The sequence below is a fragment of the Podarcis filfolensis genome (genome assembly GCF_964270895.1).
Source record: "Podarcis filfolensis genome assembly, chromosome: 2".
In the NCBI taxonomy this organism is placed as follows: Eukaryota; Metazoa; Chordata; class Lepidosauria; order Squamata; family Lacertidae; genus Podarcis; species Podarcis filfolensis.
Genome location: NC_139605.1, coordinates 83,085,457 through 83,111,431, shown reverse-complemented (window position 1 = coordinate 83,111,431; position 25,975 = coordinate 83,085,457). Strand labels below are relative to the sequence as shown.

General features: G+C 42.2%; 1 protein-coding gene and 1 long non-coding RNA gene across 9 annotated transcripts in view; one reads left to right on the top strand and one right to left on the bottom strand.

Annotated features, from left to right (window-relative positions):
- The window catches only part of SHISA6 (shisa family member 6), a 258,658-nt gene that overhangs the window by 42,132 nt on the left and 190,551 nt on the right, over positions 1-25,975 (top strand). For all 7 annotated transcript variants that reach the window (XM_083597737.1, XM_083597735.1, XM_083597732.1 and 4 more), the window contains exon 4: positions 15,506-15,601. In XM_083597737.1, coding sequence (XP_083453863.1) covers positions 15,506-15,601 — 96 coding nt within the window. The remainder of the gene's footprint in view (positions 1-15,505; positions 15,602-25,975) is intronic.
- Positions 21,860-25,975, bottom strand: part of LOC310755283 — a 41,180-nt gene continuing 37,064 nt past the window's right edge. Inside the window, exons 2-4 of one of the 2 annotated variants that reach the window (XR_014544276.1) lie at positions 25,417-25,461; positions 24,434-24,550; positions 21,860-23,103 (exon numbers count right to left, since the gene is read on the bottom strand). This is a non-coding gene — a long non-coding RNA (uncharacterized lncRNA). The remainder of the gene's footprint in view (positions 23,104-24,433; positions 24,551-25,416; positions 25,462-25,975) is intronic. The other variant, XR_014544277.1, reaches the window with a different exon arrangement.

Genomic DNA, 25,975 nt, shown 5'->3' with positions numbered 1-25,975 from the left:
CCCTGTCTGGAAACCTGGAAAGCTGCTGCCAGTCAGTGCATATAGTACTGAGGTAGATGGACCAATGGTCTGACTTGGTATTCGTTTCTGTGTTTGAATTCCACCCTGAGTGTTTTAAACACTGCAGCACTGTGTGTCCAGCAATGGAAGGTTGTAGAGATCCCCCTCCCACCTTTCCCCGCCAGGCACACAGAGGCCCCTTCCCAAGCTGGCACATGCCTTGGTCTGCAGTCAAATTCCTGTGCACAGGAAGCAGCTGAGACACTGCAAAGAAAATGTAGAACATCCTGTACTGTGGGTTTGGCAACAGCTCTGTAATGTTCATTGTATCCTTGCTGCATGGAGCCAAGGCTTGAATAATCCCTTCTGTTTCTCTCCTTCATAAGGCGACAAGCAGCAGAAAAGGGACAAGATGCCTCTACTTTTAATATTTACGTGTAAAAGGGAATTTCAGCAGGTGCAACTTCTCTCACTCCTTCGTAATATGCACCTGCTGATGTTCTATATTGTGTATAGCATTTCTCAGATCCAAACCTTTCCGTTTCTGTCTGAGAAGGTGCACCTGCTTTCAGCTCTGTGTCATTTAAGCAGTAAGCACATCCCTGCTGCTATAGTCTCTTATGTTCTGCTAGTTTACACTTGGCTCCATACCCCCACGGTTCCTCTTGCTCTTCCAGCTCCAACTATCTACCTCTGCAGGGTGGGGAACACTGAAATGTGGGTTAGTGCTATCTTTTTTTAATAAGGAACCAATCAGTAAATTATGAGATTTATATCTGTCCTTCATACGTTAAGTTCTTTAGGGCAGCTCACAAGATCATGAAAAGATAAACAATAACACTGAATAACACAGCAGGGCAGTAAAACACAACAATAAAAGCCAGTTAGGCTAGACAAATAAAAAAGGTCTTCACTTGGTACCAGAAAACCAAGTGAATCAGGTTTGGTGACAGATGAGCCTCACAGCACTGAAAAGACCCTTTCTCTGATCATTGCTCAGCTAACTCTCGCTAGTCACCACCTACCTAACCATTAGGAAACAGGATTCAATCCAGAGCCAACCCTGCCGTTAAGCAAAACGAGAAGGCTACCTCACCTAGGGGATGCTGTGAGAGAGTGGCAGGCTACCCAGCTTCACCCATCCTTCTGTGTCTTGTTGTTGGCCTGGGCTGGTAGGCTGTGGCATTTGCAGGTCTGTCCTTCAACACTTCATGAAGCTGAGTAGGTAAAGCAAATCACCTGTCCTCAGGCATTGCAAAGGAACACTAGCAGAACTGAAGACTAGGGTCTGGGAGGATATCATCTTGTTGTTCACCTTAGGCAACAAAGGTTCTTGCACTGGCCCTGCCTAATAAACATTAACGTTGAATAATATATATGAGAAAAATCTATTGTCCAGCAGGCCACTCTACTGAGCTGGCAAGCTTTGCCACTTGCTGTACCCACATGTATAGGAGCATCCCTATTTTCACCTGTAAAAAAGTTGAAGGATATGTTGTTCCTGCTCCCTCTCTCAGAATCTGAGAAACTCCGGATAGAGCAACTGTTCCAAGGCCTCCTAATGGAACGATTTAAGTAAATCAGCATAAATACTGCTCTGGAACAAATTATTGCATAGCTGTCTAGCAGAGCCCTTCCCTAACCTGGTGCCCTGCAGGTCTTTTGGACTAGAGCTCCTGTCAGCCATGGCTAAATGTCAGGGGTGATGGCATTTGGAGTCCAAGAACATCTGGAGGACACCAGGTTGAGGAAGGCTATCTTCAGAGTTAAGTGACAGAATTCTGACCTGTTTCTGAGTGAGACTGAGTGCATTCTCCACTTCAATATATAATTCAGACCTGAGCCACTCTATATACAACAAAGCCTAACAAAACTCTATGTTCCTCATTCACTATAACTGAGAATCTAAGAAACAGCTTTCACCTTTCCCTCTTTTAGCCAAAGTGGATGACATTTACAGGCACAGGAGCCTCCCCAGAGTGGATTAAGCCTGTCTAATAGGTCCATGGGTTTGAGAAGTAATCAAGTGATGTGTATTGTACATTTTTTAAAACTTTGCAGCCCGTATTTCTACAGGTTGTATATGTCCTTTGATAGGCTCTACAGGACTTCCTGTGGAGATCTGAAGAGCTCTGGGTTCTATTTGTTGTTGTTTTTTTGTGTGTGTTTTTGTTAAAGCAGAACAAAGTAGGATTTTTAAAAATAACTTTTAAAAAATCATTCTCTGCTGTACTTTAACAAACTAACAAACAAAATAAATCCAGGGCTTTTCAACTGCTCAGCAGGCAACTTTCAATAGCCTGACTTATTGCAAAACCCTTGGACCTAGAGCCACATGGAGATATTACATAGGAAAACATATAGCTGTATGGGCACAGAAAAGTATAGAAGCCTAGAAGCAGAGCACTCTGGTGGAGTCTCTGTTCCAACACATTGTGGGAAGGTGTTACTGATGTTGCACTTCAACAAGGAAGGGAGGGGAGACCCCTGAATCACCTTGCTGAATTTTCTTGTTATTCAGCCCCCATACAGAGCTGATTCAAACTCCATATTCAATTCATCTATTGCTCTTTCCTCTCCCTATTCTCCACTTCCGCTGCTCCCTCCCCTTCTATGAAATTTTAACTGTAAGCTCTTTGGAGGCAGAAAACTGTCTGTTTGCTTGCTTTTTTCATTGTTACATTGATTGTGTAATATACAATGGTCCATAGGTACCAGAATCACAAGGTGACATCAGTGGAAATAGTTTAACTTTTTTTATCTCTATTTTTTTAAAAAAAAACAACAAACATTTTGAGCCCCACAGACAAGCAGAGAAAAGTCTGAAGATGTAACAGCAGCCTATCCTAAAGGCTAGAGAAATGAAAATGACATTATCGGGAACCCAAAAAAACAGATCTGAGGGGGCACTGGGGCATTCAAGAAGAGATAGATAAAGTACCATTGTGCAGGCAGAATTCCTTTAGCTAATGAGATGACTTCATTGGCTACAACCCTCCATCTTTTTTATTTTACATGTTTAACGTCTTATTTAAGCTTTTGGGGTCTGGCAGCATTAGGATTCTCCCAAAACTCAAGCTGACCTGCACAAATAATATAGGTAGGTTGGATAGAAAGTCAACGCACAATGCTGTGTCATACAGCTGAATGGTACATCCAGTGTGCAGATATATTGTTAGTTCAAACAAAAACCGAATGTGCAAAGGACTCATTCATCTGCAAGCACCTCAGAATTTCAGGGGTGTGGGTGGGTGTAAAAAGAATTAAGTTCCACCTATATCTGGCAGTGGGATCTGTGAGTTGCCTCTGTATTTCACTTTCACATATTTCATTGCAGGGGATGAAGGGTTTGTCCCCCATCCCTGGATATTAGATAGAAACCTGAAATGCAAATTCACTTCCCCTCACTTCAGCATTATATCTGAAGCCACACGTGGAGCATGTCCCCACACAGCTTTTACAGGTGGCAGGGGTAATTACAGGACCAGCCCAGACAATGGCTGCTCCCACACTAGTTCCTATACTGAGGAACTGCTTTCAGAAGCAAAATGGAAAAGATTAGTTCATATATGGCAGTGCTAATTGCCATGGCTAAGAGCCTGCTGTATGTCTACTTAGAAGCAAGTGCCATTCAACATAGGTCTCCCAAAATTGACCCTTGAATTGAAAGCATCCTCCCTCTGGCTTCTGCTCCAGCTTTACTAGTAGCTCCTTTCAGGGGATGTACTTGCTGGTTTCCAAAACAATTGCTCCTGATACCATATATATACCAGTGCTTTTGCAGGGTAAGAAAATGAGGTAAAAGTGCTATGGGTGCCAGCATAAAATGTCTGCTTTGGGCAAAAGAGGTGACAGTACTCTGTACCATACTATATTGTCACAAAAACCACCAGTATTTCTTATTGCAATTGTGAAATTATGTGCCTTTTAGTTAACAAGCACTTGCTCTGTAATTAACCTCCCCACCACCACAAGTAATTAAGGAGTATTTAAGGGACAATTCAGTAATACTGAGACCCTGCTGAGCAGGAAGCAATAAGAGACAGGCTGAGAGAGGGAAACTTCAAATTAAAGGGACAATAGCCCTGTAAAACCTCACTAACACTTGCCAGCTGACATTGGACAGGGTAGCCGTGTATCCATCTGAGGTCTTAGCCACACTTCCTCTTGTCCTGCTGCTTTTCCCTGGAGAAAACCACCTTTTGGCGCTCAATTGGAGCAAACGGCAATTGCCATTTGTTCTGATCTATTGCCAAAGAGTGGGCTTTTCCTTGGAAAGGAGCAGGGCAAGAGAAAAACAGCTCGGACCTATGTCTAGAAAGCATGGGTCAAGGAAAAAACACTTGACCCTGTTATCCTAGGCACAAGTGGAGATGTGACAAGCCCTGAGAAAGAGAGAGCACAATATAATCAGTGGCATCTCAGAATGTATGCATAGAGAAGAGTCCAACCATTCATGGTCTTATGGCAAAGCAAGCTTGTGTATTCCAAGAGGAGGTTTCATGTCTTCTCACTGTCATTTCAGAACCCACCCTGAGGTTGAAGACTAACATAGTAATTTCTGCCTGAGAAAAGTACTTCCTTCCACAGACATAGATAACCTACTTACCTACTTCCCGCCCTGCTTATTCCCTGGGACAAGCGTAACAACCATATTCACATTATTTCTGCTTAGGACCCTCCAGCAATCTGATTTATTTTTAGTACAACATCTGACCTTGCTCCAGTTCAGCACTACTAGTGTAATAGCCCACTCCCACACAATTGATGAGGAAGTATTACTAAATGATTGCTTAAAATCTGGCAATCATTTATGAGATGATGATGATGATGATGATAGCCTGCTCTTCACCCTAAGGCCCAAGGTGGGTTAAAAACATTAAAGACATGTGTCCCCCCAACACTGCAATGGGATAGTTATAAGTGGAAAGAAGGATTTTCTGGAAACAAATGATGTCATGGGAACTATCCCACAACTGTCTGTGATACTCGTACAACCGCAGGGAACAATATTAAAAGTCACAGTGAGCACTGAACCCTCAAACTAGGATAGAAATAACATCTTCTCCATTTCCAAAATGGAAAAGTATATTCCAAAATATCGTTACTTTGGAACAAGAAGTCCTTGCAGCAGAAGCATGTTACAACTGTGTAAAAATTGTCCATGCATCTATCTATATTGACATTGGATTTGCCACTAGGTTAAATTAAGGAATTAACAAAAGGAAAGCTTTCTTTTCCTTCCTGTAACAACCGGCATCCCCTAAAGAGCCTCTCTGGAGGGGTCAGGAGGCCTCCCGAACAGTGTAGGATGAGAGAAATATTGGGGTGATTCTCCACTCCTCTAGCAGCCCCCACAGCTTATCCCACATTATTCAAGATGGCCACCAAACCTTACAGAGAGACTCTTCTTGGGTGTGGCCATGTGCAGGTGACTATGAGCAGAAAGGAGGAGATGGAAAACTTCCCTTCCATAAACTTTTCAAAGTTTTCTTAGCATGCAAAGCATTGTCTGGAGAGGCTTTTGGACATGGAGGATACTCATTTTATCAACATGCATTGGCCCACACTTGCTTGCTCACTTGCCTATCTTGCATGAGGAAAATGTTATCTAATTAATCCTTAAAAGCCACAGCAGGCACACAATTTATGCCTTAACCTGGGGTCATTTGCAGTTCAATTCATATACTAGTAAGAGGATCTCTTTAATTGTCCCGCTTCCTGTCTGTCACTGATTTTTGGAGGCACGGTTAACATTTGGATATATGGAAAGTCTCGCCTGTGAAGTAGCCCTCCCCTATCTCAGAACTAGTACAGCATGGGCTGCCTTTTAGTTGCATTTTATTTATTTTTTTAAAAAATGACATGGTATTTCCTTCTGGCTCATAATAAGGCAGCTTTCAATAGGAGTGATAGGAAAGTTATTAACAACTAAGAACAATTTTGGGGCTTAGCGGAATTTAATTGGACATGCTGGCACATATTTGGTGAAGCAAAACCTGACAAAGGCAGTTGAGCTAATTGGGATACTGTTATTGTGGCCATGTTTGCCTCAGAGACTGCTGGCGTAAAAAGCTTAAGAATGGGACATAAGCCTCCTAGCTCCCCCATGAACATCTAAAAAGCCCCAGGCACCATGTCTTCCAGGAACTGCAGGAATACGCCAAGAAAAAGCCTTAAAAATTGCAGAAGGGGATTCAAATTTTAAGAGCACAGCAGATCAACTCCGTCCACTACTTGTAATTTCTCTCTCCATTATCTATTCATTTGCAATATTAGTGAGCCAGTCTTTCTTTGCTAAAAACAAAACAAAAAAACCAGCAAATACCCAGGGTAACTTTAAAACAAAAGTTACAATAAAAAGGATTAAAATGGCATTTAAAAATAAAAAGCATTTTATGCAATGAAATCCAACCACATCAATACATATAATTCACAGCAAGCCCCACTAGATGACATTCTGGAATGCCTCAGCAGATGATGCCCCTGAAAGGATATGAGGCTTGGCATCATGTGAGCTTTTCTATGATAGGAATTTCAAATGTGGGGTGCTCAAGGACCGTCTCTCTCCATATGAACCACCCCAGACCCTGTGATCATAATCTGAGGCCCTTCTTCACATGCCTACCCCACGAGAGGTCTGGAGGGTGACAACCCAAGAAGTGGCCTTTTCTGTGGTGGCTCCCCTTTTGTGGGATGCTCTCTCCAGGGAGACTTGCCTGGTGCCTTCATTGCATATCTTTAGGCACCAAGTGAGAAAGCTTCTCTATAATCAGGCTTTTGGCTGAAATGGGAGGGGGGTTATTGGTTTGTTTTTGTTTGTCTTTATTATGTATTTTATGCTCTCATTTTGAATTTTTATGTTGTAAACTGCCCTGTAGTCTTTGGATGAAGGGCGGTATACAAATTCAGTAAATAATAAATTATTTCATTATATAATGCAGAGGATGGTGACCAAGATGATCCAGGGTCTGGAAACCAAGCCTTATGAGGAACGGTTGAGGGAATTGGGTATGTTTAGCCTGGTAAAGCGAAGACTGAGAGGAGATAGGAAAGCCATCTTGAAATATTTCAAGGGCTGTCACATGGAAGATGAAGCGACCTTGTTTTCTCCTGCTCTGGAGGCTAGGACACGAACCAATGGCTTCAAGTTACAAGAAAGGAGATTCTGACTAAATATCGGGAAGAACTTTCTGACAGTAAGAGCTGTCTGACAGCTCTTCCACAAGAGGTGGTGGACTCTCCTCCCTTGGAGATTTTTTAAAGCAGAGTTTGGATGGCCATCTGTCATATAGGATCTAGTTGAGACTCCTGCATTGTAGGGGTTGAGATAGATGACCCTTGGGTTCCCTTCCAGCTCTACAATTCTTTGTTTTTATGAGAAGCCCAAAGGAGTGCCTCTGACGAAGAACATAACATTCAAACAAGCTTGTGTAGGAAATGTCAATGCTTTAAAAATATGTTTCTGTCAACCATTGTTCACTCTGTTGGTCGTGGGTGATAACTGACATCACAGTTCCTGAATGAACAATTAATCTATGTAGGCTGAGCCAAAATCCTGCTCCCAGTTTTGAGGAGAGTCATTTCAGTGATGAGGAGGAAAACAGGCAGAAGGCTGCTGAACGTAATTGTTACGACACTCCATGGAGTTACCAGGAGGTTTTATTCTGAAACCAGTTGATGCAATGCTTTCTGCCCTCACTCTAGGAAACTGTGGAGTTTTTATATATTTTTTAAATGGCAGCTGCCAGCCACTGGGAGGAGTGCTGTCCTGATGGCTTTGGATAGGGGAAAGCAGTATCATGTGAGTTTGCTGTACAAGCAGAATACAGTGGTACCTTGGGTCACAGGCGCTTCAGGTTACATACGCTTCAGGTTACAGACTCCGCTAACCCAGAAATAGTACCTCAGCTTTAAGAACTTTGCTTCAGGATGAGAACAGAAATTGTGCAGCGGTGGCACGGTGGCAGCAGGAGGCCCATTAGCTAAAGTGGTGCTTCAGGGTTAAGAACAGTTTCAGGTTAAGAACGGACCTCCGGAACGAATTAAGTTCTTAACCCGAGCTACCACTGTAATAGAATTATAGAGTTGGAAGGGACCAGAAGGGGCATCTAGTTCACCCCCTGCAATGTAGGAATATTTTGCCCAATGTGGGGCTTGAACCCATGACCCTGAGAGTAAGACTTTCATGCTCTGCTGACTGAGCTATCCCAGAGGCTCTATCTATTCCTGCACCAGGCTAATTTTTATTATTATTATATTTCTATTCAGTTTTTGCACTAAAGGATTACTTTATAAATCTGAATGTCTGAGAATCTGGGAGATATGAGCTGCTTCGTGTAAAGGATCACATGGCAGCCTGGACTGCCACCTAATATTGGAGGGCAAAATGTAGGAAAGGGGGGGGTTCTGTCCTTCTGCTAATAACGCTGTATAAATATGTATGAAAACTCTCCATGCCTCTGAGAAGAGGTGTGAAACCTGTTGTTGTTACAGCAAGAGGCCATACATGGAACCATCATGTATTAGTAATATACATATAGGATGGTAAACTATTAAGCACTGCGTAAATCCTAAGTATTATTATTGCAGTCATGGTCATGATTATCTATCTTTCGCATTCAATCTCATTCAGAAGAGAATACCTAGATAGCTTGCTGATCACCACAGCTTTACTGCTGGCATGTTTAATGGCCAGCCACTACAGGTGCATTTAGCAGAGGCGGGGAGGTGCTTCACAGTTCTTCCCTCATCCATAAAATAGCTCAGCTGGGCCGCCTGCCACCTACACAGCTTGCTTGCTTGCCTGCCTGCCTGCCAGCAGTTCCTCACGCTGGAGTTGGCATGGTCACCTATAGGCGGTCATCCAAACTGCAGCATGACAACAGACTTACATTTTATGTATATAGGAAGATAAGCCATGATGTTGTCAGTATCTGACCTGCAGTACGCCACTTAGGCTGTGCACACACCATGCATTTAAAGCACATTTTACATGTACACACACACACACCTAGGAATGGTAGTTTACCCCTCACAATAGCTACCATTTCCAACACTCTTAACAAACTCTAGTTCCTCGGGGGAGGGCTTGAAATGTAATGGTGTGTACACATCCCAAGACAGTTGCTTTTTACTGGCAGAGACGGTTTCAGGGCAGCACGACAGGTGCAGCCACACTGGGCGCCACAAAAATGCCGTAGAACAGAGTGCAAGGGGGCTTGCCGAATTTTAGAGTCATACAGGGCGCTGCTGAAACTTGAGAGCCCAAAGTCTGCCACTGTTTTGGTGACCTCATACCCTGGTGGTGCCCTGATTCAATTATGTATGTGTTCCCTGTGCCTTATCATCTATATTTTCAAAATATAGATGCCACATGGCAGAGGGTTTCTAATGAAAATCATGCCCAGGATGAATGAATACAGAATAGCAAAGAAAAAAGAAAAGAGAAAGAGAAAAATCCATCCCTGCTCTGCTACTGACTTCTAATGTAGCCTTGAGTAATTGACTCTCCCATCCTCAGCCCCATAGTGTCCCCTCTGAGCAGCCTACTGGGGTGCTCTTGATAATGCCTGTCACCTTAACTAGATCAGGGGTTGTCAACCTGGTCCCTACTGCCCACTAGTGGGCGTTTCAGGATTCTAGGTGGGCGGTAGGGGGTTCTACGGCACAAGCTTCCATCAAGCACTGGTGGGCAGTAAGGAAATTTTACCATCAAGAAAGATGCATTAGTGGGCAGTAGGTATGAAAAGGTTGACTATGAAATGGTGAGAAAGTCGAGGTAGGGAAGAACAGAAGTGGATGGGTACATGTGAAACAAGCAGGTAGCGAAGCAGAGAAAAATGGTGAGTGGGCAAGATGTGTGCATGACCATGTGTGGAATATAGAAAATATGTAATGCATGGTTCCAATTACATAAACACAGACCACACTACAGTGGTACCTCTGGTTATGAACTTAATTCGTTCTGGAGGTCTGTTCTTAAGCTGAAACTGTTCTTATCCTGAGGTGCGCTTTCGCTAATGGGGCCTCCCACTGCACGTGCGCCTGCAGCGTGCATCCTGGGGCAAAGTTTGCAACCAGGAGCAGCTACTTCCGGGGTAGTAGGCTTGTAACTTGAAGTGTTCATAACCAGAAGTGCTCGTAACCAGAGGTGCCACTGTATTAAGAGAATGTATCCCTATTTCTGCAGCTGCAAGCTCAGTAGGCATCTCCTATAGCTGTCAGTGTTCTCTAGTAATGGTTATATCACAAAAATGCAAAGTGATAGTGGATGTTGAATAGGGCTCGTGCATTATGCATGTCTGCAATATATTTTCAAAATCTCATATTTTGTTCTGGTTTTGTTGTTTTAATAAACAGGGTGTTGTTGTTTTTAACCCTCATGGTTGCAGGATGAAGGGAAAGAAAAGGCTTGCCGAAGGGTCAAAACCTAAAAGGACTTCTAGATGGAACATCTGTGACCTACATAATTTCTTTTTCTTGCCTATAGACCCTTTTCCCTTCTATTATAATTCTGGCATCTTTGTCTTTTACACACACTCTCTCTCTCTCTTTTGGGGAAATTATTCTGAATTCTGTGAAGTGCTCCATTATATCAAATATCTTATGCATCTTTGAATAATCTGAGTACAGTGGTACCTCGGGTTACAGACGCTTCAGGTTACAGACTCCGCTAACCCAGATATAGTACCTCAGGTTAAGAAATTTGCTTCAGGATGAGAACAGAAATCGCACAGCAGCGGTGCAGCAGCAGCGGGAGGCCCCATTAGCTAAAGTGGTGCTTCAGGTTAAGAACAGTTTCAGGTTAAGAACGGACCTCCAGAACGAATTAAGTTCTTAACCCGAGGTACCACTGTACAGGATTTGGTTAGCCTTGCTGAAGAATTCAGAATTAATACTGTAGACTGCAGAGTATAATCACCCCAAGTTCTGTTGTCATCCCATTTCTAAAGGTGAGGCCAGAGGAGGCAGAACCAGCATAGACCAAGCTGAATCAGTGACAAATCCAGTAGGATGGAGTCAGAATAAAAGTTGGTTGGTGTACAGTGGAGCCAGAAAGAACATAGGAGGTTTGGGATGCAGGGTAGCAAAACCTTGAAGCTGCCAGCCTTTCAGACTTCCAATATTGGTAGGTTAATAGAACCTAAGGTGTTTGACAACCCTACCCCCACCCTCACCCTTAGGTTGAGTTTCTGAAGAAGTTACTATATGTGATAAAGTTCTACCTTTTTGCCCAGTTACATCTGAAGAGCCACCAAATTGTTATTCTTTGTGGCTTCCTATTATTCAGGTGAATGGAGAAGCCACAGCAAATCTTGCACTGGGGCAGAGGCTTCTCTGCCCAAGAGAGAGCCTTGGATGCCCCCATAACGCCATGTGTCTATCCTGTTCCAGTGTATTTATATAATTGCCTGCAATTTGTTCTTCAATGGAGCAGTGCTTTCTGGATCCTCTGCCTCACGTACCATTTCTTATCCAGGCAATCTGTGCTAATTCACACTCCCCATGTGTAGCAAAGGCGAAGCAGAAAAAGATGTTAAAGCTGACGGGGAAATAAAGTCCCTGCAGGAAAGGATGTTGCAGCATCCAGCCCTCTCTAGGCAGATCATTTTCCTCAAGCTGAGGTCATCCTTGGTAGTCAGCCGTGATAACAGTTTTGCCTCTGAGCCCCTCTGCACTTGAAATGCCCTTCCTTAGCCCTGGGGGATTCATTTACCATCGGCTGTGAGCTGCAGCTGTCTCTCTACAATCTCTAAGGTGGCTACGCTTGATTGACAGTATAAATAGATGCTCCTTCCCTTTCTGGGGCATGCAGAGAACCCACACCTTCTTAGGACTGCTTGTTTGTGTTGTTTGTCTCTCAAGTCACTGAAATTATCCAAACAATGGATGGGGGGGGAGCAGGCAGCTGAAAGCACAGGGCATCTCTTTCCTTCCCCTAAGGTGTCATTTTGTGGTAAACTCAAATTCAAGTCCTTCATAGGCACATACAGCCCTGCAATAGCAGAGATCTGTCTTGGAATGTTAGTACCCAAAGAGAGTTCACTGTTTTATAACCTGTGTTTAGGAATAACATTTCTGAAAGGTGGATAACAAGAGCTTAGTTCAGCTCTAATAATCCCATTATTCTCGAGCTGGGAATATAAATGACATTTGCAACCATGGTTGTTCCTCTTGCAATTTACTTAGGGTGTGTTTGCCGTGGAGTGCTTCCCTTTTGAGCTGAATGCCCTGAAGAGCTTGGCTTTTGTTGTGTGGTGAGCAAAATATACATCCATTTGAGGGTTTGTCTGGCCTCAGATGGGGAGGGAGTCATTTTCCTTTGCGATTTAATTCCGTCTCTTGAAGGATAGCAGAAAGATGTGTGTGGTAACCTCTTCTTTTCCCAGTGTGGCACAGCTGTCTTCCAGAACCTCCTTATTTGTTTTTTGTTTGGTGTGGTTTTTTTGGTTGGGGTTTTTTTTTTTTTTTTTTGGCCTTTTGAAATGAAAGACAGAGAGAACGGAATTGATCTCAGGAGATCCAACCATAGCAATTGGAGCCAGCCCAGTTGTGAGTAATAGGATAGACCCAGGAGATGCAACCTCAGTCAAATAGCACTGTAGAAAACCACTTTACTCTCTATAGACACATTAAAAGAGCTGGGCAGCTACTCTAAGTTGGAAGAAGAACGTGCCAGTCCATTTAAAAACAATAACATATAACTTTCATTGTAGGGCAGCCTTGCATGCTCTATAGTTAAAGCTGGAAGTTTCCTTAAGGAGGTGAATTAAAAATAAAAAAAAATCTAAATATTCACATTCTAAGAATCCACATGCTGAACCAGTGGCCACTTGTCCATAGAAGATAGCGGAATATCACCACCTCAACCTCCCCATTGGAGTGTGCATGAACTAACATACATGGATGTGCATGTGCAAATGAGAATGTGTGAGAGGTGGGAAGAGAAAGAATGGTGTATCCTTCTAAAAGATCCATGGAAAGTCACAACAGGTTACAAATAACATCCATGCAAAGAGAATGGGAGATGGTGTTGGAGGATAAGGCATGTTGGAAGAGCTTTAATTTAAAATGAAATGCAATGGAAGCCTTGCCCATGTCTGGATTTTCATTTTTTCATATGATTGCTTCCTCTGCTTCTACCCCTTGGATCCCTTTGTCTCTCACAACATGGCCAGAGGCAGAGAGCAGCAGAAGCGATTTTGATTTTTTTAAAAACCCCTATATAATACCTGCTGCATTTGGCCCTCTGGTGCCCCTCCCAGCCCTTCAAAGTAAGTGCTCATGTACCAAGGCTTTACAATGAAAAGAATGGTAATTGAGGGTTAGGTAGAGAGGGATATATATAATTATTGGAGCATATCCTCATATGACGCTTCTAAAGGAATATGATTTCGGCTAGAATGCATGTAACAAATGATGTTTCACAATGACCCTTTCCCGGGACTCGCAGGTGGGCAAAGGGATTTGGGGAACCAACTGATTTATTTCCAGTACTGTATATCTTTGCTCAGTTCTTCTGTTTGACCTCCAATCTACCTGGTTGTTTGGGGGTGGCTGTGGTTGCAGGGGTTGGGGAGGGGAGCAACAAAACAGAAGCCACAGTATTTTCTCGAAATAAAAGCTCACTGTAGTACTTGTCATTTATTCCCACTCCCATTATTTCATTTAGTCAATTAGTAATTTAGAAAGGTTCATAAACCTGTTAATCAAAAAGCTCTCTAAGTGGTGTGCATAATGAAATTGTAAACAATATGCAGCTGAAATTCAGATAACAAATATACATCAAATAATTATTATTAAAATGCAGATAAAATCATTAGAACATTTTAAACAAATATAGGTAATGAAATTATATGCCTGGGTAGGCTTGCTGATAGATTATGGCTCACTTGTTCGGGTCTCCACACTGCTCCATTCTGGACTGTGGCATCCAGAACAGTGGTTGGGATGTGGTGATCCCTGAGCCAAATCTGTTCCTCCAATGGTCTACTTCTCCCATCATTTATAGCCAAAGAGTAAAATAAAAGCATGGGCATAATCATGACTGTAGTTATGGGCCTCCACCCCACCTACTTCTGAGTAGGGGCACTCTGTTAAAACTTATTTACTGGGGTTCTAGGATCTATATATCATATCTGCTTCAAGGAACACAATAGAGGAAGTGCCCAGGAAAGGGAAGATGGTGTTTCTTAAAGGGAGCATTTCAGCTCAGTCAACAAACCACAAAAGATGTGACTCTTCTGGTGTCAAGATTCAACATGAATGTTGCCCACAATGCAGCATCAATCAAACACAGCCTTCACCCAACTAGAATATGTTTTGAACTTAGAACCATTGGCCATGCTGCCTGATGGGAGTTGGAGCTCCCCCAGTCTTAACCTAGAACTCCCCCAGCCTCATCACCATTTTGCCCTACCCCCAACCCAGGGAGGGCACCACTGCTATGTTTCTAGAACACATCTGAGGCAGGAGAGGCTGTGCACATGTTGAACCAGTGCCTCAAAGCAGTAGAGGACTGAAGCTGAATCCTGCTAAGACAGAAATGTTGTGAGTGAGTGCGTCCCAGCTCTGAGAATTGGGAACTTGTCCTTCTGAAGGAACAGGTACAAAGTTTAGGAGTTCTCTTGGAACAGGGTGGGCTCCGTGGCAAAGAGCAATTATCACCAGCTTTGACTGGTGCATTACCTGGACAAAGATAGCTTGGCCATTGTGACTCATGCACTTGCAAGTTCATATTTGGGCTCTGCAATGCATACTATTAGTGCAGCATGGATAGCTTAGTTGTTTAGAGCATGTTGCTGATGATGCCAAGGTTGCAGGTTCAATCCCTGCATGGGGCAGCTGATTATTCCTGCATTGCAGGGGGTTGGACTAGGGGGTTGGACTAGACCTCAGGGTCCCTTCCAGCTCTACAATTCTGTTATCTATTTGGCACTTCTTTTGTGGCTAGTCTCTAGAGGCTGCAGCTGGTGCAGGATTCTACAACCTACATAGTGCTTTGCCAGTGCTAAGGGATCTGCTGTGGCATAAAGCCAGTTTTAAGATCTTGTTACTTACATATGAAGCCCTAAACAACTCTGGACCAGATTAAGGCTGAAACCAGGTTAGCCATACCACAGTCTGATGATTGTGAGCTTGTGGCTTTTTTACTAGGAGCACCAGTGTTGCGGTGCACTCACTGGTGAAATGCAAGAGGTCCAGTTTAACTGGCTTTTGAAGACATACCTGTTTACACAGGCATTCCCTCAATCTCTCGACCCAGTTGCCCTGTTTTAATTGCTATGGATTTAATGGGATAGTTTTACTGTATATTTTTAATCATGGATGTTTATGTTTTAATGGGATTGTTTTATTGTGTATTTTAACTGTGCATTCTCTGTTATAATGTGTTTTAACAATGTTGTTTAGAAGCTATCTGTGCATTAAGTGGAATAAAAATTAACAAATAAAAATAAATGGATAGTAATGTGACATGCTGTTTCTCATCTTTCCTTGACAGGTCACTATGGAAAGGATATTTATCGAAGCGGAGGTCCAGATTTCCATAATTTCATCTCCTCTGGGTTTGTCACGTTAGGAAGAGGACACAGCAAGGGTACAGTGGAAACCATTTTTTGCTAAATAGAAAAGATGGGGTTGAGTCAGTCTCTCACTTGGAAGTTGGTTTGTGTATGATTCCAGTAAGAGTGTGGAAGATCATTGGTTTATGCTGGAACATGGAGTTACAAGTTCAAAAAAGTGCCATTGGTGGGATCTTAAAACCTGTAGAGGGACAGGTGGCATTTTGGGCCAGGGAGAGGTATAGACATGAGCCAATTCTGTTTGCAGTCTGACAAGATGCAAAATGCCTTCCTTGCCACCATTTCCCAAGAAAACACAAGGGAGTGTAATGCCACCATAGCCATGGGATAGAAAAATGGCACCATTCCAAAACTGGGATGCTGCCGTAGAAGCAGAGTATGCTCCACTTATACTGGACATGTGTACCACATGGGGGGGAAATGTTTAGAGCAGATTAAGCTAATGGTTTGGTACAGATGCAAATAATTATGAGCAAATCTAACAGAAATGTCTCATGCACAAACCCCACTGAAATTTCATAATAGGGAAAAGGTTTTGCAGCTCCAACGGCTGTATTACACAAGCATATGCATTCTTATACTTGCCGAAAGTTATCTTGCAATTCTTCCAAGGCCATCTAGCTAAAGTTGGATGTATGGGGACGGGGGTGTCCTTATTCCTTTTATACAGCTCAATGGGAAGTGTTTTGATGTTGGACTAGGGGCTTCCCTGGTCAGGTTGTCTAGCAGCCTTGGGAGCTTTGTTTTGTTTTGCCTTGCTCTGCTCTGCTGTCCTCTTGAACACACCACTGGGCTCTCGTGCACCTGTCCTTTAGAGATGTTTGCTTTGGCAGTGCCTTCTGTGGTTCACTTGCTCTTTGCTTGTGACATGGTGCAACCCGGACTGCACAAACTGGTCTTTAGAGTGCCCATGGATTCATGGTCCAGTCAGGATTCATGGATCAATCACAAAGCAGATCACTGGACTACATGGCCTTTGTTCTCCTCTACTTCTTGTCCCCTACACTTTCAGTGGGATTTCTGCATGAGATGCTCCTTGTAGATTGTGCTATAAGGTTGCTGCTCATATTATTCACTACTTCTATTGAATGTGCATCAGCATATTCAGTATAACAGGAGTGCACTGTATTCAGATATATTTTCCCCAATATTATAAGTATTTTATAAAGTGATTTCCTTAAGGGTCATATATTTTTGTGTGTCTACCTAATCAGTGAGAGATATAAAAATAGATAGATATATAACATACACACATATATAATATGCTATACAAATAAGAAAACATGTCAGTATCCATATTCTGCAATATGTATGTTCTGTGTAACATTATATGTATATGCAGTACAATCCTGAGTGTGCTGATGTGGTTATGTCAAACAGCAAATTATACATGCCATACGTACCATCTAGCATCATCCTGATGCTCACAGCTAACATTCAGGAACTTGTTGTTACTGGGACCTTGATGACTCGTCTTTTAATCACTCTGTTGCCTATTTGGGTGGGTTTTCCTTTCAATATAGTGTGAATTCTTATTTTTAACTTTCTTGTGCACATTCTGTTGCCTTCAGATTGTTGAAGAGTGAGTTAGTCTCCTCGAAAGACTTGAGGGGAGAGAGGGGCAGCCTATTCTGTGCTGGGCCACTCCCTGGTTCTAAGACACAGCTTCTAGGCTCACTGACCACCAAGTCTCTTCCAGGGTCCACCTCACTCTGTGGCACATTAGCGCATTGATGGTGGTCTGTACTGCTGGGCAGGCACAAGCCACCTTGATAACCCAACATTGTTTCCTGCTGATTCACTGTGAGATTGTTGTACGTTTATATTATAGATGTATATGGATATATTATTTCTACAGAAACAATGTACTGTATGTGGAAACATGCTGTTTCATATATATCCATCCTTGTTGCTGTTGTTGTTCCCATGGATGCTCACCATTCACAAGTTGTTAAAAAGAAAAAGAAAAAGAAAAAAAACACCTTTATTTTCCTGACATTTCTTGCTGTTTAACTCAATGGAAGAAAACCTTTCTCTACAAGTGTCATCCAAAAGCAGTATGAGTTCTGTGGAACTGTCACAGAAGAACCAATATATGTGTGTATTGTCTGTGTTTTGTGTATTCAAATAAAGTTTACTGAGGTGGAGGCAGAGCCCATAGGATTATGCTCTCCCTTTGGGCAGGGTGGTATGCAGACGCGCAGCACAAAATTGAGAGGGAAGCGAACACCACATATGAACCAGGAACTAACCTTCAGAAAAGGGACTTATGTAAACTTCCTGTGAGCCTGCCCTTTCAAGGATTTCATTGGATGGGAGACAGGTCAGACAGGAATGGAAAGCACAAAGCACTGAGTTGAAGGTAATAGCCACTGGGACCTATAGAGAGATTCCCAGAAGCATCTCTTCCTTTGTCCCAGGCTTTTCCAATTTTTTTTCCTGCCTGGCTACATATTATTGTCATTTCCACTACTCCAGAGGAAGTTACGGGGGATTTTTGCTTAGATATGCAGGCCTGGTTTGACAGGGCAGGAAGGCAGAGGGGAGAAAATGGAGCATAAAATTGATAAGTGATAGCGGCCATGTGCAAGGCAGGAAAGTGGTGAATGAGCTTTTGCTATCTAGCTTTATCCAGTTTTGCCAACTCTCACTGTTTAATTAGGAGCCTTTCTAGAATTGATTTCCCCCTACAGAATGCTGAATCTTCTGCAGTAATGTAATCAATTACAACTATTCTTTATTTTCAAACCTTATTATTTTAGAAAAGCAACTTTCAGGTTTTCCTGGCCAGTGAAGGCGGCTTGGAAAAAATATTGTGTGCGAATGCTTAAATAAAAGGAGCTGGGTTTATTTATTTATTTTAATACACTCCCCAATCCTAAATGTGTTTACTCTGAAGTAGGCTCTACTGAAATGAATGGGACTTGTCTTCCAAATAAGTGTCTTTCAGATTGTAGCCGAAAGCTGTGCCTTCACTATTTGAGCTGTTTGAGACTTGGCAAAGCTCTTTGCATAGTTGTGCCTTAGTACGTGGCAGCTTTTCATCCTGTGTCCAGTTGGTTTGGCCTTTTTTGATTTAGATTAATTATTTTGAATGTTTACAAGTGGACTAGCTGTGTCTTTGGCCTGATTCAGCTATGGCATTTCTTATGTACTCAGCAATACTTAAATGTGTGTTTATTTTTTTATTTTATTTTTTAAAAAAACCTTTTACAAGTGAAGATGCACTGGTGGGCTTGAGGGATGCATGTCTTCTTAACCCATTAATGAATATTGCTATTTGCATGCAAGAGCCATAACTATGTATACCTGTTTCTCGCTTATCTGACCCATCACTGCTTTAGATGTTGTAACTGGAGGCACGTCTCTTGGCATGTGTACACACACACACACACACACACACATATATAAACACACACACACACAAATAAACACACACACACACACACACACACATTTGGACCAAATCTGTTGTACCAGCTGTAATATCTCAGTAAGTTTACCTGTAAACATAGATGGTTCTATCTAACCCAGCTTAATTGCAGCTTCATGAAATAAGCTACTATCATTGCAATTCCCTGATATAACTCCCTCTGAAAAATTGCATCTTCATGTTATGGCTTTATCACTGGTGGCTTTACTTCACATCAGTGTACTGTGTTTAGTACTGTGTTAATTGGAGCTGTTTGTGATCTTGTGTTGGTTTTTCTTTGCACTAGGGTACATGTGCTCTCTCCCCCCCCTCCCACTCTGAGCTATCCTTTGTGGTGTGGTTGTGCTGCAAGTGCTAAGTATCAATTCACTGGGAGTTTGTTTGGGGGTGGAAGCATAGGTACATGATATGCTATACCACTGAATACCAAATAGGTGATTTGAGGTTTTTGACATTCCGTAGATTCCTAGGTTTTTGACATTCCGCAGGTTCCTAGGCTTTGGTGATTTATTTTTCTGGTATGACACTCAACTGGATGAGTCATCTCAGCCTCACATTTCAGTTTATAAAATAGTGGCAAAGCATATTCTCCAAACTATGGGATGGGAAGGTGCTCTTGTTTCAGCATAATCAATGAGAGCTCTCCAGCCATAGGCCTACTCATGATGCAGGAGCTCCCTGTACCAGGATCTTTTCACAAATGTATCACACACTGTTCCATTGCTTTGTTAAGTTTGCTTGCACTGCTTTCATTCCACTGAGAATGCGCAGTACAAAATAACATCCACTTAAGGGAGTTTACCCTGCTTTTGCCAGATGCTCACCATTTATGTATCAAGGAAAAATAAGCACACTCTAAGCAGTTAATTCACATGGCAGTTGTCTGTGCAGATGTATAATCCATTTTTCTCAGTCTACAAGCAAAGCCACCTTCTTTCTAATTATCAGGCACAGTTCTGACATAACTGCAATGTTTCCCACTATGTGAACAAGCCTGCCCTCAGGCTCATAGACCCACCTCCCCTCTCACATGCTACAGGAGGAGAGAGAAAGCTGCTTCTTTTGCTTTTAAGCAAATCATAGTTCCCTGTGATGCAACCATGATTTCAAAGGTGGAATTGACATCCGGGGGGTGGCGCTCTGTCCTGGATCTTAGGCAAGTCAATTGAAAAATCATGTTTTGGGTGCATTTTTGTAAGAGAGAGAGCAAGAGAGAGAGAGAGAGAGAGAGAGAGAGAGAGAGAGAGAGAGAGGGCTCAACAACTTTTAGGTTTGATCGGAGAACAAGCCAGGATCTGAAGCCATGGTTCTGAAAGTAGCTTTGTTCTCACTTACCATATTTTAAGAAAACCAAAGTTGGGTTGAGTTTCTGGAATGACAAACTGAGTATCTATACCCGGCCTGCACGTTTTGTGATGTACTACAGCTGAACACAGTCCACCAGTGATATACTGTGGTCTGCTTTGGGTATTTGACAATCTCCTGGATTTTGCTGTACCTGGATAAAAGGGGGGCAGGAACCAAGCCATTTATTGAGCCCTGTTGGAATGTTTTAGGTGAATGGTGGGAATGTTTGGCTTGGTGGGTCACAAAACATGCAGGTCTGGGTAACAGCTATGTACACGCATAAGCACAAAAATGGTCTAAAATAACTGTAAACTTTTTTTCAGAAGATTGCTTCTTCCCATTCCTTTCTTCTTCTTAGCAAATCCATGGGTGCAGGTGTTCTTTGTGCCAAGCTACCCTTGGACAATCTTTGCAGGATTTCTGCTATTAAGTAACAAAACAAAACAAAAACCCCAAACTAGCATGGCTGATTATTGACAGCAGGAATTGCTCAGGTTTTGCATTTCCTTGCTCCTTTTCATTTAAATCGTGTTAACCTTATTCCGTAACTCTGCACAATGCAATTTGTTTTGGCCATTGAGTTTCTCTGTTTTTGAAGAATCAGATAAAGTGCACAATATATAGCCAATGTGATTTCTTGGTGATTCATGAAACCAAATGAAGGCGTTTATCCCCATTGGAATACTATCAGTTAAGACTCTTAAGTGCTCATCCACATTTCTGCTTGTCCCCTGCTTTCTAGGTATGGGTGCAGGCAGTTTTGCATTTTCCCCACTGGTTTCCCTGGAAAATACACTCTTTGCCACTGAATCAGAGCAAACAACAATCTGCAGAAAAGTTTTTAATGTTTGATGTTTTATTGTATTTTTAATATTTTGTTGGAAGCCACCTAGAGTGGCTAGGGAAACCCAGCCAGATGGGCAGGGAAATAATAATAATAATAATAATAATAATAATAATAATAATAATAATATGGTCTAATTCAGCTATAAACTGTAGGTTTTCCTGGAGGAAAGTGGGGCAAATGGAGGTGTGGACAAGCACTGTCAGAATGCTTCATTTCCTGCTTCCCCCTCACACCCTTTACTTCGACTCAGATAGAAGTTGCCACTTTTCATTGCCCCTTTCCACTGTCAGGGGCAATGCTGCAACAAATGTCCCTAAGAAGCAGAGTATACTCATCCACACCCTCTCTCCCCAGGCCACACATCTCAACTGGCCTTGCTCCACACCCTCCTTGAGCTTGTTTGTTTTTTGGTCTGGCTGAAATATGTCCTTGAACTCTGATAATGACTCTTGCTTACCTGGATAGAGGACAAAGCAGGCTGTGGAGGTGCATGTAGATGCTATCCTACAGTACAAAGGTAAAATTTGCATTCATTGCTCCACCTACATCTTCCTCTGGCCTCGTCCACCATTGGCATGTGGCTCTCAGAAGGTTGTCCAGAAAGGAATGTGGCCCTCAGGCTGAAAAAGACTTTCCACCCCCCACCCCACCCCTATTCAAAGTTGTAGAAATATACACAATGGGAGGACTTGGATCATATATTATTGTGCTCACAACACTTCCAAATAGTATTGTGGTTTCTTAAGACATAAACTCTGTGAAATGAGGAATATGTGTTTCAAATTCCATTTTATATTGGGGGAATATTACATCAGGCTCTGCATCTAAACACATATAAAATAAACAACCCTCAAGTTTCTTGCTCTCTAACATCTGCTGCTTAAGTTGTAGGTTAGTGTAAATGGTGTTAGGAGCACAGGAATCTCACTTGAATGGATGCAAACATTATAAAAGTCCTTAACTATTCAACAGCTAGCATTAGTGAGCTATAAATGAGGCAGCCCCTTTCTACCAGAGCAATCTTATAACTTCCAGAAGTCAGTTACCTCACTGAGGATGCCTGCCATCTATGAAAAATTACACAAAACAAGTGAAATACCGTGAAAATCCCTGAAAGTAGTGAAGTAATCAACTAGAAATATTATCTTATAGAATTAAACTATGTAAAATGAGCAGGGCAATATTAAGATAGAAAAACACAAAGAACAGTAGGGAGTTGGAGCAGGAGACTTGAAAAATATAGAGTATTTTCTGTGTGTTTTGTATTGCATGTCTATATTTTTATTGTACCTAATTGAAACTCTTTTGTAAGCTGTTTTGTGTGTGTTTCGGTAGAAAAAGTGGATGATGATTAAGTCAAATGAAAGTAAGCAAAGAGAAGACAGGGACATGAAGACAGGTAGATGGGAGATGACAAGAGTCGGGGAAATGAGATTAATAACATGACAATACACATACCCCACATATGGTAATGGCATTTGTTCCAGCATAGCATAAGGAGCACATGTGATAGCATGCAAGTGAAGAGTTGCATTAGACATTGCTTTTTAAGCCAAAAAAAGATGTTTACCTACATACTTGTCTCTGATACACATATCCTTTTCGTTTCAAAGTGTAGTGGTTAACCTGATGACTTATCTCACAGAAACCTACACAAAATTGTAAAAACGGACAGAAAAGCTAGAATGTGGGTGAGAGACTTTTCTTCAGGATCAGCCTGCAAAATCCACAAAGTCATGGATGGCACTCTCCCTTGTCTGTCTTGTTCTCCCATTTTCTCCCTAAGTGCTGTCCAGGGTCCTGATGTCTTTTTCATGTCATCTTCTAATAATACAAACTTCCCCCTTTTAGATTGCAGTCTCGGTGTTGATTGCTCCTCCGTTGCATACCTGAAATAAAATAAACCAACTAAAAACCACTGTGTAGATATGAATCTGTATAAATGCATGTGTGGCTATGTCCCTCTTTGTGTCCACCCTTACCATCAAGGTTCTGCTCACAGGAATACATGATAGGCTATCACACTTTCAAGGAGTGCAGTCAGGACCCTCTTTCACTGTGTCACTTCATCAGATGTCCCTGTGTTCTCAAAATGGTTCATTAAGCACTTCATGTGCTGCCAGTTAGATATAGTTAAGGAAAGCTAGAAGGGGCACATAGTCTCATAGCAGCAGCCCAAGTTCTCCATGAATAAGCAATGCAAAAATTGAGATTTTGGCAAGTACACTCCCAGTTATCATTAACACTTGTTAGCAAGATCACATTGGCATGGGGAGAGCAAATTGTAGTCATCTGCATCCCAATGAATTAGTTTATTGTCACCCAATATAATATCTATTCATTGTGATTGCATGAAGTGTGTGTGCTCTGTTTTCTATTTCAAATTAACGGAAGATTATCCAGATTCTGCAGCCAATTATATATGCTGCAGACAGAACAGCTAGACTAGGGAAGGGTGATTCATAGTTAGTGAGCATTACCGAAGAATTCCTGCTCTAGTGGAAATCTTATTTATGGTAGCTTATTTATCTGCGCTGTCTCTGGACAACTTGCTTAGTATGGGGCAGCAAAAGGACAACAGGAAGGGAGGTCTGTTTCAGAGACAGGCCAAGGACCCATAAAGATGCTTGAAGCAAGACATGTGCTCATAAGCATATTACAAGGCATAGAAAGATCTGAAGCAGAAGGGAAGAAAGCACCAACTATGTGCCAGCATTATATATTTCATATGCTCAAGGACAACAAACATGATAAAGGGAAATGCAAAACTGAACTAAACCTAGCACCTTAAGCTATCACTGTTGCTATGACTGTATTTCACAGGATAAGTAAAACTCTACAAGAGTAACAAACATGTCACTGTACCATTGCACAGATTTTGTTTCACTGAGTGGTCTTTTTCAGATATCCTATCACAAGGCAGAACTGTCACTGTACAGTTAGCAGGTAGTGTTAGAATTTTCTCTGTTTCCCACCATTGTGCTATGTAGTACCAACTCTGCACTTGGAATTTCTGGGTCTTATCACTTTCTATTTTTATTTTGAAGTTGGCCCTCTTTAGCAAGTTCCTGAAGATGCCAGCAATGAATCTCTGCTAGCACATTCAGCTTTGGCATTGGGGCCAAAGGTAAAATTGCAATGAATGACAGCTATTAATAAGAGATAGGGGGAAGCAGGCACTGGCAATTAGGATGAAGATTGTAACCTAAAATACTTGACCTGTGCACAGGCAGCATCTGAATTTCCACTGAGTGATCCCAGTAGGCCAAGGAACTCTGAGGGTGGAGCCAAGGGAGAAGTTGGATTATCATGGTGTATGGGGAGCACCCATTAATCCTGAAATATAGCAGAGAAGCTAAATGCAGCATTTGCATCTGCCTTTACACAAATATCAAAGAGAAATCCACAGTTGCGACTATTATTTTTCAGATGGCAAATTCCACAAAACAGTTCTAGTCATAGTAGGATACTGTCTAGAGTATAAACATCCAGGCAGGCAGGTAGTATTCTTTCCAGGTTTATTGGCACAAATGTTTCTGAGGCATAATTTCTTCAAGCATGTCAGTACATTAAACCTTTAAATAAAGATTGGTCACATACATTACCACATTCAGCTAGTGCCCTCAAAACAGCTAATAACATTTATAAACATAGCAGATAAACCAACCCCATTGCACCAGTGCTCAAGAAGCAAAACAACCAACCCCACCAGCCAATGCTTAAATGGCCATGTTTGCACAATAAAATTAGTTTAGATAGCTAAATCAAACTGTGGTGATCTCACATAGCAGCATTTGGAGAGAGAAAGACAAAATGGTACATGAAATTCTGTGTCAACATTGGGATCAGACTGGGGCTATGCCCCCAATTCCAGACCTGGAGAATGCACTCTATAGCTGAAAGGCCGCAGGTGTCACGTGTCTGTTTTGCTCCAGTTCAGCACTTGGTGCTTAACAACCTATTGCCTACTCAACAGAGCAATCTTGGAATCTTTGTGAGATTTCAGATCCCAGTGATGCAGCAACCAGAAGGGAGAACTGCGTTATTAGAAAGGGGGAAAGCAATAATGCGCAAGGTCTCCCATAATGTTCTGTATAAATAAATTGTATATCTTCAGCATTCTGCTGAAACAAATATTGTACATACAAATGGAGAAGGCATAGATAAGAGGAATAAAAAGGACTGGACACAGTGGGACTTACTTCCAAGTAGAAGTGCCTGAGTTTTCATTGAGACCAAGAGATAAGCTAAAGGGGTATTATTAACTAGTTAGTTAATTATTTAAATTTCTATACCACCGTTCATCCAGGGATCACGAAGTGGTTTGCAATATAAAAACACAAAAATATGTAACATGGCAACAAATAAAAAACAACACTCCCCCCCCCCCGCAGTATAAAAGGCCATAGATTATTTAATTAGCCAAAGGTATACAATAGGGACGCAGGTGGCGCTGTGGGTTAAACCACAGAGCCTAGGGCTTACTGATCAGAAGGACAGCAGTTCAAATCCCTGTGACGGGGTGAGCTCCCGTTGTTCAGTCCCAGCTCCTGCCCACCTAGCAGTTCGAAAGCACGTCAAAGTGCAAGTAGATAAATAGGTACCGCTCCGGCGGGAAGGTAAACAGCGTTTCCATGATCTGCTCTGGTTCGCCAGAAGCAGCTTAGTCATGCTGGCCACATGAGTCAGAAGCTGTACGCCGGCTCCCTCGGCCAATAAAGCGAGATGAGCGCCGCAACCCCAGAGTCGGCCACGACTGGG